General features: G+C 44.6%; 1 protein-coding gene across 5 annotated transcripts in view; it reads left to right on the top strand.

The window, feature by feature from the left end:
• Positions 1–4,809: 4,809 nt before the first annotated feature.
• Positions 4,810–15,562, top strand: part of AP5Z1 (adaptor related protein complex 5 subunit zeta 1) — a 27,642-nt gene continuing 16,889 nt past the window's right edge. The window contains exons 1-2 of one of the 5 annotated variants that reach the window (XM_032605042.1): positions 4,810–4,876; positions 4,907–4,991. In XM_032605042.1, coding sequence (XP_032460933.1) covers positions 4,951–4,991 — 41 coding nt within the window. In that variant the 5' untranslated portion in view covers positions 4,810–4,876; positions 4,907–4,950. Of the gene's footprint in view, positions 4,877–4,900; positions 4,992–15,562 lie in introns of those variants that run through there. The other 4 variants (XM_032605044.1, XM_032605047.1, XM_032605045.1 and 1 more) reach the window with 4 other exon arrangements.

Here is a 15,562-nt window from a genome sequence, read left to right as displayed (position 1 = left end):
TTTAAAATTTCTACTTTTTGTTTCTCATTTATTTTAACTGTTCTTTTATCTATTAAATCGTTGTATGTGGATGGGGAAGTTTTGTTTCTCCTCTTAGCATTTGTTTCTATAACCAGAAATAAAATTATATATTAAAGAAACGACACCGGGCTCTGTGTGGTCTTGGGAGCGGCAGCTCCGCCCCCTCAGCTGCGGGGAAATCACCGCCTGCGCTTTTTGGGGCGCTGCTGGATTGACAGTCACCGGAAGGGGGCGCTTGGGCGTTGGTGCCGCGGACTGGCTCCGACCTGGGGTTTCTCACAAATCCATGATCCTCAAGGTTCCCTCATGTTTGTGCGTGGGACTCATCCCCTCGTTCAGCTGATAACGTGCCTTTCTCCGGTTTCACAGTGGTCCACGGTGCTAAGGTGTGAGCACTTCTCTTCCTCCCGCTTGTGCTCCACCACCGCTCCAGCTGAAGCCTCCCTACAACAGGGACAGATTAATCACAGGTTAGGATTTTAGCTAGAGAGCAAGCAAGAGTGAGAATAATGAGTTTTAGGAGTTATATTGGCTAATTAGCATCTTTTTTAACAATTTCCTCTTTTATTTATGTATTTATTTATGGCTGCGTTGGGTCTTCGTTGCTGTGCGCGGGCTTTCTCTAGTTGCGGTGAGTGGGGGCTACTTGTCATTGCGGTGTGCAGGCTTCTCACTGCGGCAGCTTCTCTTGTGGAGCACGGGCTCTAGGCGCCTGGGCTTCAGTAGTTGTGGCTCGTGGGCTCAGTAGTTGTGGTTCGCGGGCTCTAGAGCACAGGCTCAGTAGTTGTGGCTCGCGGGCTTAGTTGCTCCGTGGTACGTGGGATCTTCCCGGACCAGGGCCCAAACCCGTGTCCCCTGCATTGGCAGGCGGATTCTTAACCACTCCACCACCAGGGAAGTCCTTAATTCGCATTTTTAAAACTGTTTAAGTTGTTTAAGTTTTGTTTTTGATTAAGACAATCATTTCTCACTAGTAAGACCTTAAAATAGCATTTTACACAAATGTACATTTTGTAAGAAATAGTCAAATAGTACCCTTGGTAATATGACTTGGGGTGTGTGTGTGAGTGTGTGAGAGCACATGGTTCTCAATAGAAGTTAAGCTACCCTATGAACCTGGGTGAGTACCAAAGACGAGTGAGTGCATATCCCCACCAAAAGCCAGGTTGCGCATCGCAGCTGTAATCATTATTGCCGAAATTTGGAAACAAACCAAATATTCGTCAAGAGTAGAATGGAGAAGTTGTGGTAAACTCATACGGTCACACACTGATAAGTACCCGGCAGTAAGAGCTGCTGTCATCCTACAACAGATGAGCCTCACGGCATCCCCGTGAAGGCAAAATGCAGTACTGTGCGTTCCATTTGTATGAAGTGTAAAAAGAGGCAAACCTGATCTCTGGTGAGGAGAGCGAGGCTAGCGGCTGCCTCTCGGGAGGGGAGCCAGCGGGGAGGGGGAGGCGTCCCGAATCCTGAGTCCTGGCCGTGGCCACTCAGGTTCACGGCGAGTGCTGGGGCCAGCTTGTGAGAGCTGCATGTTCAGTTTTCAAGAATTCTGAGAGCTAACTGTTCACCAAAGCCATTATTAAAATTTTACTTACGTAAACTTAATACTGTAAAAATATTACGTTAAGACCCAAGGTAATAAATACTCAATTCACAGCTCCCTATTATTTTACTATTACTGCTGCTCTCGAGGTTGTTCGTGTGGATTGAGCCCGCGGGGTGGACAGACCGTCCGATGGGGCGCTGCCTACTGTGTACCTGCTCCCAGCTGTCCAGCGACAGCACGCCGGCAGCTTGAAATCCGCCACTGTGGGAGTGTTCACACCACGGAAATTATCGAACACTGCAGATGGGCCTCCCCACACCCACAGCAGAGCCAGTTAGCGGTCTACCAGCAGACCATGGAGTCACAGAAGTGAGACATCACTGAGCTCATTTCAGATTTGTGTGCCTTATAGATAGATGTTTTACTTTAATAAACTCTGTGTGTGTGTGTGTGTGTGTGTGTGTGTGTGTGTGTGTGTGGCTGTGAAGCGGTATTCGAGCTCCTTTCCAGGTCTCACACTTTGTAGGTCCAAAGGCAGTTACGTTTGCGTTTGATTTGTAGGCCACGGCTCAAGTAAACCAGCAAATTCCCACCAAAACCACGTGTCATCATGGAGCGACTGTCTGGTAGCTTCAGACCCAACTTTCTGTGCTGTTCCACGATTCCAGGGCTGGGCCTCTGCAAGCCCGTCTCTGCTGTGCCGGCTCCTCCCTGGCGGGCGGCCTGACGCGGGGCGTTGACGGGGCCTGGAAGGCCGGAGGCTGCTTCCTGTTCTCCGCGGCTTTCTTCACCTCCAGGAAACGTCCTGGCAACAGCAGCTGACAGCAGTGGGTTGTCCCAGCCCATGGGGGCCTCCTCCCAGGTCAGTTTCAGCTCTGCGGGACCCCTCGGCCCAGCCCTAGGCTTTCACCATTCCACCCTCTTCCCCCTTGTTCCCCCAGCATTAGAAGCAGCTGCTGCCTGCCCCTGCCGTTCTTCCACACCTGGTTGCAATTTTTTTTTTTTTTTTTTCTTTTTTGCGGTACGCGGGCCTCTTACTGTTGTGGCCTCTCCCGTTGCGGAGCACAGGCTCCGGACGCGCAGGCTCAGCGGCCATGGCTCACGGGCCCAGCCGCTCCGCGGCATGTGGGATCTTGCCGGACCGGGGCACGAACCCGTGTCCCCTGCATCGGCAGGCGGACTCTCAACCACTGCGCCACCAGGGAAGCCCATGCAATTATTTATATTGAATCTTCTAATGAAATACCTGCTTTGCATCCCCAGACGGGCCTCCGACAGACGCCAGGTGCACGGAGTCCGTGCTGACCTCGCTCAGGCCTCCCTGCAGCACCTGGGACTCCCGCTTCGCTGGCCACTGCTCAGCAGGCAGCGGGCAGAGCGGCTACAGGCGTTGACCTGGAGTCCGGGTGCTGGTTCCGGTCCCTCCTCCGCCTACACGTATGAGGGCCCTTAGCCAGTCTTTTAGCTTCAGCCAGCTCATCCTTGAAAATGATAACAATTACGCTCTCCTCAGGGCGAGACGGCCATGTTAGGTGAGACGGCCAAGGTGCGGTGCTCAGCAGGCTTCCCAGAAAGACGGCCTGTAACCAGGCTTCCTTTGCCAGCTCCCTTCCTCTTCACCCTGGGGCTCTTCGGGGGGCACCCGCCTCGCGCCATGCGCTCTCGGGGCAGATGCGTTCTCACCGCCTCACCCGCCGCCACTGGCTCCCGGCTCTTCAGCCTCGGCACCAGTCACCCGCAACATCTCCACTTGGGCGCTGTAAGAGCATCTCACCACCCCGCCCCCGCCCCTCCGCTCCATTCTGAGTCTTCCCCACTGCTCATCCCTCCAAGGCCTCCCTGACCCTCCCTATCCAAAAACATCCAACTTTCCCTCAACCCTCTTCTCTTACTCGGCTTTATGGCCCCTTCAGAGCACTTCACCACTAGGCTTACGTGTGTGATTGTATATTTGATAATGGTCGTTTTTGTTGGCTGTAAATTCCATGAGGGCAGGGACTTGGCCTCTCGCGGTCCCCATTCCCCAGAACCTAAAACACTACGAGCACAGCACAGGGACTCAGTCGTTGCGTGTTCCTTGAATGAATGACTCCACAAACCTCCTCATCCTCCTGCCCCGAGGTCGAGTGAATGGCGCCACCCCATAAGCAGAAACCTGCTATTGCCCTTGGTTTTTCCGTTCTTCCTCTCACCCAAGTCCATGTTACCAGGTGCTACAAATTCCCCCTGAACGGTTACTGAATCAGCCTACGTCTCCATTCACGTGGCCCTTACCTAGCTCAGGGAGCCTCCCTCCCTCTCCGGGACCAACCCCTTCTCTCCACCCACCCACCCCACGGCCCCCCAGTCCATTCTCTACTCTGCTGCCCAGAAGCAGGTTTCCCCTGAGGTGCATGTAAGCCACAGGAAGCAGGCCTTCGTGCTCCCTTCAGGAGCTTGGCCTAGGCCATCCCCTCCCACCCCTTGGTCTGACACCCTCTGGGCTCATCTTAGGCACCTGTCCTTCCCGAAGTATTCCTCCTGTTTTAGGCTGTAACAGCATTTACCACGCTGGATTGTCACTGCCCAGAGGACCGCCCTGTGTCCCCGCGCAGTCTGCAGGGTGGAAATACTGTGGCCAACACACCTCTCAGAATTACTAGAAATTGACCTTCCCTCTCTGAGCATGTTGCCTTATCTGTAAGACGAGATACTGAGAGTCTGTGATTATGGTGGGGATTGAATAAGATTTTTTAAAGCAGCAGGTACTGCCTACGTTGGGTGCAAAATGAAATGGGAGCTTTAAAAAAGAACTTCTGACAGCTGCAGCTGTTCCTTGCAAACTGCAGGACACGGACCCAGCCCACGACCGCAGTCTGTGTCGTATATTCAAGCCGCACTGAACACGGGACCTGCAGGCGGCGGAGCGGACTGTGTTCATGGAACAGAACCTAGAACTGGGGCGATGAGCTGAGGCCCGGCGGTGACAGGCCGCTCCTAACAGCTCCCGGGCACCCAGCGCCCGGAGCTGCACCGGGGTGCCGGGTGCCATGGTTCCGGGGCGCGGAGGTTCCGGGGTCTCGAGGTCCCGGAATCCCGCGGTCCAAAGTGCCGGAACGCGGCCCCGACCGGCAGCCCTCGCGCTGACGGCCCCGCCCCCGGCTGAGACGCTCCGTCAAAGCCCATTGGTCGACGGCCTGTGCGCCCCTGCTCACGTGATGCACCACGGGACGCTGCACGGGACGCGACCCGGAAGCCGGCGTTGCTGCGGGCTTTTCTCCCGGAGTCGCCAGCGTGCGGAGCGGCAGGGCGGCTCTCCGGGCTGCGGCGCCGGCGGCGGCGGCGGCGGCGGCGGCGGCGGCGGCGGCGGCGGCGGCGGCGGCGGCGGCGGCGGCAGGATGTTCACGACGGGGGAGGAGAGTCTGCTCCGCCAGGCCAGGTGCGCCCGAGCTTTTCCCTTCGGGCACTTGGTGGTGGGTCTCAGAGCCGGGCCTGGGCGCGGCGACTCGAAAGAGCCCCCTTTGAACCCACTTTAGAGACTCGGGTCGGGGAGGCCACGCGGGCCAGGCACGGCGTGAGGAGGTCCGGGGAGGGTCGAGCTGGTCCCCGGAGGAGGTGGCTCCTGAGAACGCTCTGAAGGATGAGTGGAAATGAAGTGGGGTGGGCCCCCGCTGATGGATTGGCCAAAGGCTTGTCGGCTGCGGACCCCACGTCCGGCAGGAAGTGGGGTCCAGAGCTGTCAGTTGCTTCAGGGTCAAGAAAGCTAGAAAGACGCTGGAGAGCCTGCTGGATTGAGCCATGGCGAGCCCTGTGCAAAGCCCATGAGTTCGATACCTTGCGAGGGCTTTGGGGAGCCATGGAGGATTTTGTTATATAGAAAGATCCGCTCTCTTGTGGATGCGTTGAATGTATTGAGAAATTACCCAGCGTCTTAGGACCCCGAGCTGGCTCTGGACTCTCACTAAGTCGGTAGCTCCTTCCTCACCAACTAGCCACTCATGGGAGAAAGCAGATGTAAGCTCGGACTAAAACCCCATGACTTGATGCTACTTTAAGAGAAGAAAATGCGGCCAGAACCATGGTTTAAAAAAAAAAAAAAAAAACTGGATTCGGAGCTGGACTAGTTGCTGGGAAGGATTAGGCTGGTTGAGGCTTCTCTGATCTTAGGGAAGCAAGATCTTGAATGCATATTAGTTTCAAAAGGCTGTAAACAGGGTAGACGTTTGATATGGTCAGAATAACCCCTGAAAGTGTGTTAAGCAAGTGTTTTGAGGATTTGTAGCACCGTCTCCCCACCAAGTCCAAAAAAGTCTGTATTTCTTTCAATCCTGGACAGATATTCCAATATTCAAGTTCCAGTATTCCAATTCAAGTTCACTTGAATTTAGGAGAGCTGTATTAAAGAAAAATAGATATCTTTTTTCAAAAATTGAAGTATAGTTGATTTACAATATTAGTTTCAGGTGTACGACATAGTGATTCAATATTTTTATAGATTATGCTCTATTTAAAATTATTCTAAAATATTGGCTATATTCCCTGTGCTATACAATATATCTATAGCTTGTTTAATACATAGTTTGTACCTTTTAACCCCCTACACCTATCTTGCCCCTCCCCAATTCCCACTCTCCACTGATAACCACTAGTATGTGCTCTATATCTATAAGTCTGTTTCTGTTTTGTTGTATTCATTAGTTGCATGTTTTAGATTCTGCATTGTAAATGATAACATACAGTATTTGTCTTTCACCGTCTGACTCATCTCACTATGCATATCATCCAGGTTCATGCATGCTGTTGCAAATGGTAGAATTTCACTTTTTTATGGCTGAGTAATATTTCATTGTGTATATATATATATATCTATATATAATCACATCTTCTTTATCCATTCATCTGTTAATGGACACTTAGGTTGCTTCCATATCTTGGCTGTTGTAAATAATGCTATGAACATTGGGGTGTATGTACCTTTTCAAATTAGTGTTTTTGTTTTCTTAGGATATATACCCAGGAATGGAGTTGCTGGATGGTATGGTAGTTCAGTTTTTAGTTTTTTGAGGAGCTTTCACAGTTTTCCATAGTGACTGCACCAATTTACATTCACACCAACAGTGAACTAGGGTTGTCTTTTCTCCACATTCTCACCAACATTTGTTATTGTGGTCTTTTTGATGATGGCCATTCTGACAGGTGTGAGGTGTTATCTCATTGTGGTTTTGATTTGTATTTCTCTGACAGTTAGCTGCGTTGAGCATCTCTTAATGTGCCTATTGGCCATCTGTATGCCTTCTCTGGAAAAATGTCTATTCACGTCTTATGCCCATTTTTTAATTGAGTTTTTATCTATATTGAGTTGTATGAGCTGTTTATATATTTTGGATATTAATCCCTTATCAGTCATATCACTTGAAAAAATTTTCTCCCATTTGGTAGGGTTCCTTTGCTGTGCAAAAGCTTTTAAGTTTAATTAGGTCCTATTTGTTTATATTTGCTTTTGCTTTCTTTGCCTTAGGAGATAGATCCAAAAAAAATATTGCCATGATTTATGTCAAAGAGTGTTCTGCCTGTATTTTCTTCTAGGATTTTTATGGTTTCCGATCTTACATCTAGGTCTTTAATCCATTTTGAGTTTACTTTTGTATATGATGTTAGAGTATGATCCAATTTCTTTCTTTTACATGTAGCTGTCCAGTTTTACCAGCACCACTCATTGAAGAGACTCTTTTCCTCATTGTTTTTGTGTGTGTGTGTGTATTCTTGCCTCCTTTGTCGTAGATTAATTGACTGTAAGTGTGTGGGTTTATTTCTGGGTCCTCTTTTTTCTGTCCCATTGATCTATGTGTGTGTTTTTGTGCCAGTACCATACTGTTTTGATTACTGTAGTTTTGTAGTAGAGTATATAGTCTGAAATCAGGGAGCATGATACCTCTCTCCAGCTTTGTCCTTTTTTCTCAAGATTGCTTTGGCTATTCATGGTCTTTTGTAGTTCCATATAAATTTTAGGATTATTTGTTCTAGTTCTGTGAAAAATGTCCTGGGTATTTTGATAGGGATTGCATTAAATCTGTAGATTGCTTTGGGTAGTATGGAGATTTTAACAATATTAATTCTTCCAATTCATGGACATAGGATATCTTTCCATTTCTTGGTATTATCTTCAGTTTCCTCTGTCAGTGTTTTTTGTTTTTTTTTTTTTAAATATATTTTTTAATATTTATTTATTTATTTGGTTGCACCGGGTCTTAGTTGCGGCAGGCCGGCTCCTCAGCTGTGTCATGAGAACTCTTAGTTGCGGCATGCACGTGGGATCTAGTTCCCTTACCAGGGATTGAACCCCGGCCCCCTGCATTGGGAGCGCGGAGTCCTATCCACTGTGCCACAAGAGAAGTCCCCTCTGTCAGTGTTTTATAGCTTTCAGAGTACAGGTCTTTCACCTCTTTCGTTAAGTTTATGCCTAGGTATTTTATTCTTTTTGACATGATTTTAACAGGATTGTTTTCTTGCTTTTTCTTTCTAATAGTTCTTTACTAACATGTAGAAAAACAACAGGTTTCTGAATAGTAATCTTGTATCCTGCAACTTTACTGAATTTATTTATTCTAATAGTTTTCTGGTGGAAAATTTAGGGTTGGTATTATGTCACCTGCAAATAGTGACAATTTTACTTCCCTTCCAAGTTTTATGCCTTTTATTTATTTTTCTAGTCTGATTGCTGTGGCTAGGACTTCCAATAGTGTGTTAAATAGACGTGATGAGAGTGGGCATCCTTGTCTTGTTCCTGATACTAGAGGAAAAGCTTTTCACTGTTGAGCATGATGTTAGCTGTGGGTTTGTCATAAATGGCCCTTATTATGTTGAGAGATGGTCCCTCTGAGAGATGTTCCCTCTGAGAGATGTTTGATGAGAGTTTTTATCATGAATGGATGTTGAACTTTGTCACATGCTTTTTCTGCATACATTGAGATGATCATGTGAATTTTATCCTTTCTCTTGTTACTGTGGTGTATTACACTGATTGATTCGCAGATACTGAACCATGCTTGTGACCCTGGAATAAATCCCACTTGATCGTGGTGTGATTTTGTGTGTGTGTGTGGCTGTGCTGAACGGCTTGCAGGATCTTAGTTCCCTGACCAGGGATTGAGCCCTCGCCCTCAGCAGTGAAAGTGCAGAGTGCTAACCACTGGACATCCAGGGAATTCCCTATGATCTTTTTTTATTGTTGAATTTGGTTTGCTAATGTTCTGTTGAGGATTTTTGCGTCTATATTCATCAAATATATTGGCCTGTAATTTTCTTTTTTTGTAGTGTCTTCGTCTTGTTTTGGTATCAAGGTAATTGTGGCCTCATAGAATGAATTTGGGAGTGTTCCATCCTCTTCAGTTATTTGGAACAGTTTGAGAAGGATGGGTATTATCTCTTCTTTATATGTCTGGCAGAATTCCCTCATGAAGCTGTCCGGTCCTGGACTTTTGTTCACTGGGAGTTTTGTATTTTTGTTTTTTTTATAAATTTATTTATTCTATTTATTTGTGGTTGAGTTGGGTCTTCATTGCTGTGCACGGGCTCTGTCTAGCTGCGGTGAGCAGGGGCTACTCTTCGTTGCAGTGTGCGGGCTTCTCATTGTGGTGGCTTCTCTTGCTGCAGAGCACAGGCTCTAGGCACGCGGGCTTCAGTAGTTGTGGCTCTCAGGCTCCAGAGCGCAGGCTCAGCAGTTGTGGCGCACAGGCTTAGTTGCTCCGCGGCATGTGGTATCTTCCTGGACCAGGGCTTGAACCCATGTCCCCTGCATAGGCAGGCGGATTCTTAACCACTGCGCCACCAGGGAAGCCCAGGGAGTTTTTTAAATTACTAATTCAATTTCACTACTAGTGATAGGTCTGTTCAGATTGTCTATTTCTTCTTGATTCAGTCTTGGACTTGTATGTTTCTAGAAATGTAGCAGTTTCTTCTGGATTGTCAAATTCGTTGGCATATAACTGTTGGTAGTATTTTCTTATGGTTGTTTGTATCTCTGCGATATCATTTTTCATTTCTCCTCTTTCTTATTTTATTTGGATCCTCTCTTTTTTTTTTTAATTGATCAGCCTGACTAAAGGCTTACCAATTTTATATTGTTAAAAAACAGCTCTTAGGGCTTCCCTGATGGCGCAGTGGTTGAGAGTCCGCCTGCCGATGCAGGGGACACGGGTTCGTGCCCCGGTCCGGGAAGATCCCACATGCCGCGGAGTGGCTGGGCCTGTGAGCCATGGCCGCTGAGCCTGCGCGTCCAGAGCCTGTGCTCCGCAACGGGAGAGGCCACAACAGTGAGAGGCGCGCGTACCGCAAAAAAAAAAAAAAAAACAAAAACAGCTCTTGGTTTTATTGGTCTTTTTTTTTTTTTTTTTTTTTTGCAGTAGATTGTTTTTTCATAGTTTATTCTTTTTTTTTTTTTTTTTTTTTTAAACATCTTTATTGGGGTATAATTGCTTTACAATGGTGTGTTAGTTTCTGCTTTATAACAAAGTGAATCAGCTATACATATACATATGTTCCCATATGTCTTCCCTCTTGCGTCTCCCTCCCTCCCACTCTCCCCATCCCACCCTTCCAGGCTGTCACAAAGCACCGAGCTAATATCCCTGTGCCTTGCGGCTGCTTCCCCCCAGCTATCTACCTTACTACGTTTGTTAGTGTGTATATGTCCATGACTCTCTCTCGCCCTATCAAAACTCACCCCTCCCCCTCCCCATACCCTCAAGTCCGTTCTCCAGTAGGTCTGCGTCTTTATTCCTATCTTACCCCTAGGTTCTTCATGACATTTTTTTCCCCTTAAATTCCATATATATGTGTTAGCATACGGTATTTGTCTTTTTCTTTCTGACTTACTTCACTCTGTATGACAGACTCTAGGTCTATCCATCTCATTACAAATAGCTCAATTTCATTTCTTTTTAAGGCTGAGTAATATTCCATTGTGTATATGTGCCACATCTTCTTTATCCATTCATCCGATGATGGGCGCTTAGGTTGTTTCCATGTCCTGGCTATTGTAAATAGAGCTGCAATGAACATTTTGGTACATGACTCTTTTTGAATTTTGGTTTTCTCAGGGTATATGCCAAGTAGTGGGATTGCTGGGTCATATGGTAATTCTATCTGTAGTTTTTTAAGGAACCTCCATACTGTTCTCCACAGTGGCTGAACCAATTCACATTCCCACCAGCAGTGCAAGAGTGTCCCCTTTTCTCCACACCCTCTCCAGCATTTATTGTTTCTAGATTTTTTGATGATGGCCATTCTGACTGGTGTGAGATGATATCTCATTGTAGTTTTGATTTGCATTTCTCTAATGATTAATGATGTTGAGCATTCTTTCATGAGTTTGTTGGCATTCTGTATATCTTCTTTGGAGAAATGTCTATTTAGGTCTTCTGCCCATTTTTGGATGGGGTTGTTTGTTTTTTTGTTATTGAGCTGCATGAGCTGCTTGTAAATTTTGGAGATTAATCCTTTGTCAGTTGCTTCATTTGCAAATGTTTTCTCCCATTCTGAGGGTTGTCTTTTGGTCTTGGTTATGGTTTCCTTTGCTGTGCAAAAGCTTTGAAGTTTCATTAGGTCCCATTTGTTTATTTTTGTTTTTATTTCCATTACTCTAGGAGGTGGGTCAGAAAGGATCTTGCTGTGATTTATGTCATAGAGTGTTCTTCCTATGTTTTCTTCTAAGAGTTTGATAGTTTCTGGCCTTACATTTAGGTCTTTAATCCATTTTGAGCTTATTTTTGTGTATGGTGTTAGGGAGTGATCTAATCTCATACTTTTACATGTACCTGTCCAGTTTTCCCAGCACCATTTATTGAAGAGGCTGTCCTTTCTCCACTGTACATTCCTGCCTCCTTTATCAAAGATAAGGTGTCCATATGTGCGTGGGTTTATCTCTGGGCTTTCTATCCTGTTCCACTGATCTATCTTTCTGTTTTTGTGCCAGTACCATACTGTCTTGATTACTGTTGCTTTGTAATATAGTCTGAAGTCAGGGAGCCTTATTCCTCCAGCTCCTTTTTTCGTTCTCAAGATTGCTTTGGCTATTCGGGGTCTTTTGTGTTTCCATACAAATTGCGAAATTTTTTGTTCTAGTTCTGTGAAAAATGCCAGTGGTAGTTTGATAGGGATTGCATTGAATCTGTAGATTGCTTTGGGTAGTAGAGTCATTTTCACAATGTTGATTCTTCCCATCCAAGAACATGGTATATCTCTCCATCTATTTGTATCATCTTTAATTTCTTACATCAGTGTCTTATAATTTTCTGCATACAGGTCTTTCGTATCCTTAGGTAGGTTTATTCCTAGATATTTTATTCTTTTTGTTGCAATGGTAAATGGGAGTGTTTTCTTGATTTCACTTTCAGATTTTTCATCATTAGTATATAGGAATGCCAGAGATTTCTGTGCATTAATTTTGTATCCTGCTACTTTACCAAATTCATTGATTAGCTCTAGTAGTTTTCTGGTAGCATCTTTAGGATTCTCTATGTATAGTATCATGTCATCTGCAAACAGTGACAGCTTTACTTCTTCTTTTCCGATTTGGATTCCTTTTATTTCCTTTTCTTCTCTGATTGCTGTGGCTAAAACTTCCAAAACTATGTTGAATAAGAGTGGTGAGAGTGGGCAACCTTGTCTTGTTCCTGATCTTAGTGGAAATGCTTTCAGTTTTTCACCATTGAGGATGATGTTTGCTGTGGGCTTGTCATATATGGCTTTTATTATGTTTAGGAAAGTTCCCTCTATGCCTACTTTCTGGAGGGTTTTTATCATAAATGGGTGTTGAATTTTGTCGAAAGCTTTCTCTGCATCTATTGAGATGATCATATGGTTTTTCTCCTTCAATTTGTTAATATGGTTTATCACATTGATAGATTTGCGTATATTGAAGAATCCTTGCATTCCTGGAATAAACCCCACTTGATCATGGTGTATGATCCTTTTAATGTGCTGTTGGATTCTGTTTGCTAGTATTTTGTTGAGGATTTTTGCATCTATGTTCATCAGTGATATTGGCCTGTAGTTTTCTTTCTTTGTGACATCCTTGTCTGGTTTTGGTATCAAGGTGATGGTGGCTTCGTAGAAGGAATTTGGGAGTGTTCCTCCCTCTGCTATATTTTGGAAGAGTTTGAGAAGGATAGGTGTTAGCTCTTCTCTAAACGTTTGATAGAATTCACCTGTGAAGCCATCTGGTCCTGGGCTTTTGTTTGTTGGAAGGTTTTTAATCACAGTTTCAATTTCAGTGCTTGTGATTGGTCTGTTCATATTTTCTATTTCTTCCTGATTCAGTCTTGGCAGGTTGTGCATTTCTAAGAATTTGTCCATTTCTTCCAGATTGTCCATTTTATTGGCATAGAGTTGCTTGTAGTAATCTCTCATGATTTTTTTTATTTCTGCAGTGTCAGTTGTTACTTCTCCTTTTTCATTTCTAATTCTATTGATTTGAGTCTTCTCCCTTTTTTTCTTGATGAGTCTGGCTAGTGGTTTATCTATTTTGTTTATCTTCTCAAAGAACCAGCTTTTAGTTTTATTGATCTTTGCTATCGTTTCCTTCATTTCTTTTTCATTTATTTCTGATCTGATTTTTATGATTTCTTTCCTTCTGCTAGCTTTGGGGTTTTTTTGTTCTTCTTTCTCTAATTGCTTGAGGTGCAAGGTTAGGTTGTTTATTCGAGATGTTTCCTGCTTCTTAAGGTGGGCTTGTATTGCTATAAACTTCCCCCTTAGAACTGCTTTTGCTGCATCCCATAGGTTTTGGGTCGTTGTGTCTCCATTGTCATTTGTTTCTAGGTATTTTTTTATTTCCTCTTTGATTTCTTCAGTGATCACTTCATTATTAAGTAGTGTATTGTTTAGCCTCCATGTGTTTGTATGTTTTAAAGATCTTTTCCTGTAATTGATATCTAGTCTCATGGCGTTGTGGTCGGAAAAGATACTTGATACAATTTCAGTTTTCTTAAATTTACCAAGGCTTGATTTGTGACCCAAGATATGATCTATCCTGGAGAATGTTCCATGAGCACTTGAGAAAAATGTGTATTCTGTTGTTTTTGGATGGAGTGTCCTATAAATATCAATTAAGTCCATCTTGTTTAATGTATCATTTAAAGCTTGTGTTTCCTTATTTATTTTCATTTTGGATGATCTGTCCATGGGTGAAAGTGGGGTGTTAAAGTCCCCTACTATGAATGTGTTACTGTTGATCTCCCCTTTTATGGTTGTTAGTATTTGCCTTATGTATTGAGGTGCTCCTATGTTGGGTGCATAAATATTTACAATTGTTATATCTTCTTCTTGGATCGATCCCTTGATCATTATGTAGTGTCCTTCTTTGTCCCTTTTAATAGTCCTTATTTTAAAGTCTATTTTGTCTGATATGAGAATTGCTACTCCAGCTTTCTTTTGGTTTCCATTTGCATGGAATATCTTTTTCCATCCCCTTACTTTCAGTCTGTATGTGTCTCTAGTTCTGAAGTGGGTCTCTTGTAGACAGCATATATAAGGGTCTTGTTTTTGTATCCATTCAGCCAATCTGTGTCTTTTGGTGGGAGCATTTAGTCCATTTACATTTAAGGTAATTATCGATATGTATGTTCCTATTTCCATTTTATATATTGTTTTGGGTTCGCTACTATAGGTCATTTCCTTCTCTTGTGTTTCGTGTCTAGAGAAGTTCCTTTAGCATTTGTTGTAAAGCTGGTTTGGTGGTGCTGAACTCTCTCAGCTTTTGCTTGTCTGTAAAGGTTTTAATTTCTCCATCAAATGTGAATGAGATCCTTGCTGGGTAGAGTAGTCTTGGTTGCAGGCTATTCTCCTTCAGCACTTTCAGTATGTCCTGCCACTCCCTTCTGGCTTGTAGGGTTTCTGCTGAGAGATCAGCTGTTAACCTTATGGGGATTCCCTTGTGTGTTATTTGTTGTTTTTCCCTTGCTGCTTTTAATATGCTTTCTTTGTATTTAATTTTTGACAGTTTGATTAATATGTGTCTTGGCGTGTTTCTCCTTGTATTTATCCTGTATGGGACCCTCTGTGCTTCCTGGACTTGATTAACTATCTCCTTTCCCATATTAGGGAAGTTTTCAACTATAATCTCTTCAAATATTTTCTCAGTCCCTTTCTTTCTTTCTTCTTCTTCTGGAACCCCTATAATTCGAATGTTGGTGCGTTTCATGTTGTCCCAGAGGTCTCTGAGACTGTCCTCAGTTCTTTTCATTCTTTTTTCTTTATTCTGCTCTGCAGTAGTTATTTCCACTACTTTATCTTCCAGGTCACTTATCCGTTCTTCTGCCTCAGTTATTCTGCTATTGATCCTATCTAGAGTGATTTTAATTTCATTTATTGCATTGTTCATCGTTGCTTGTTTCATCTTTAGTTCTTGTAGGTCCTTGTTAACTGTTTCTTGCATTTTGTCCATTCTACTTCCAAGATTTCGGATCATCCTTACTATCATTATTCTGAATTCTTTTTCAGGTAGATTGCCTATTTCCTCTTCATTTGTTAGGTCTGGTGGGTTTTTATCTTGCTCCTTCATCTGCTGTGTGTTTTTCTGTCTTCTCATTTTGCTTATCTTACTGTGTTTGGGGTCTCCTTTTTGCAGGCTGCACTTTCGTAGTTCCCGTTGTTTTTGATGTCTGTCTCCAGTGGCTAAGGTTGTTTCAGTGGGTTGTGTAGGCTTCCTGGTGGAGGGGACTAGTGCCTGTGTTGTGCTGGATGAGGCTGGATCTTGTCTCTCTAGTGGGCAGGTTCACGTCTGGTGGTGTGTTTTGGGGTGTCTGTGGCCTTATTATGATTTTAGGCAGCCTCTCTGCTAATGGGTGGGGTTGTGTTCCTGTTTTGCTAGTTGTTTGGCATAGGTTGTCCAGCACTGTGGCTTGCTGGTCATTGAGTGAAGCTGGGTGCTGGTGTTAAGATGGAGGTCTCTGGGATATTTCCACCGTTTAATATTATGTGGAGCTGGGAGGTCTCTTGTTGACCAGTGTC

This window comes from Phocoena sinus, chromosome 15 (assembly GCF_008692025.1).
Source record: "Phocoena sinus isolate mPhoSin1 chromosome 15, mPhoSin1.pri, whole genome shotgun sequence".
Taxonomy (NCBI): domain Eukaryota; kingdom Metazoa; phylum Chordata; class Mammalia; order Artiodactyla; family Phocoenidae; genus Phocoena; species Phocoena sinus.
The sequence above is the reverse complement of the archived record's forward strand: the minus strand, read 5'-3'. Positions and strand labels throughout refer to the sequence as shown.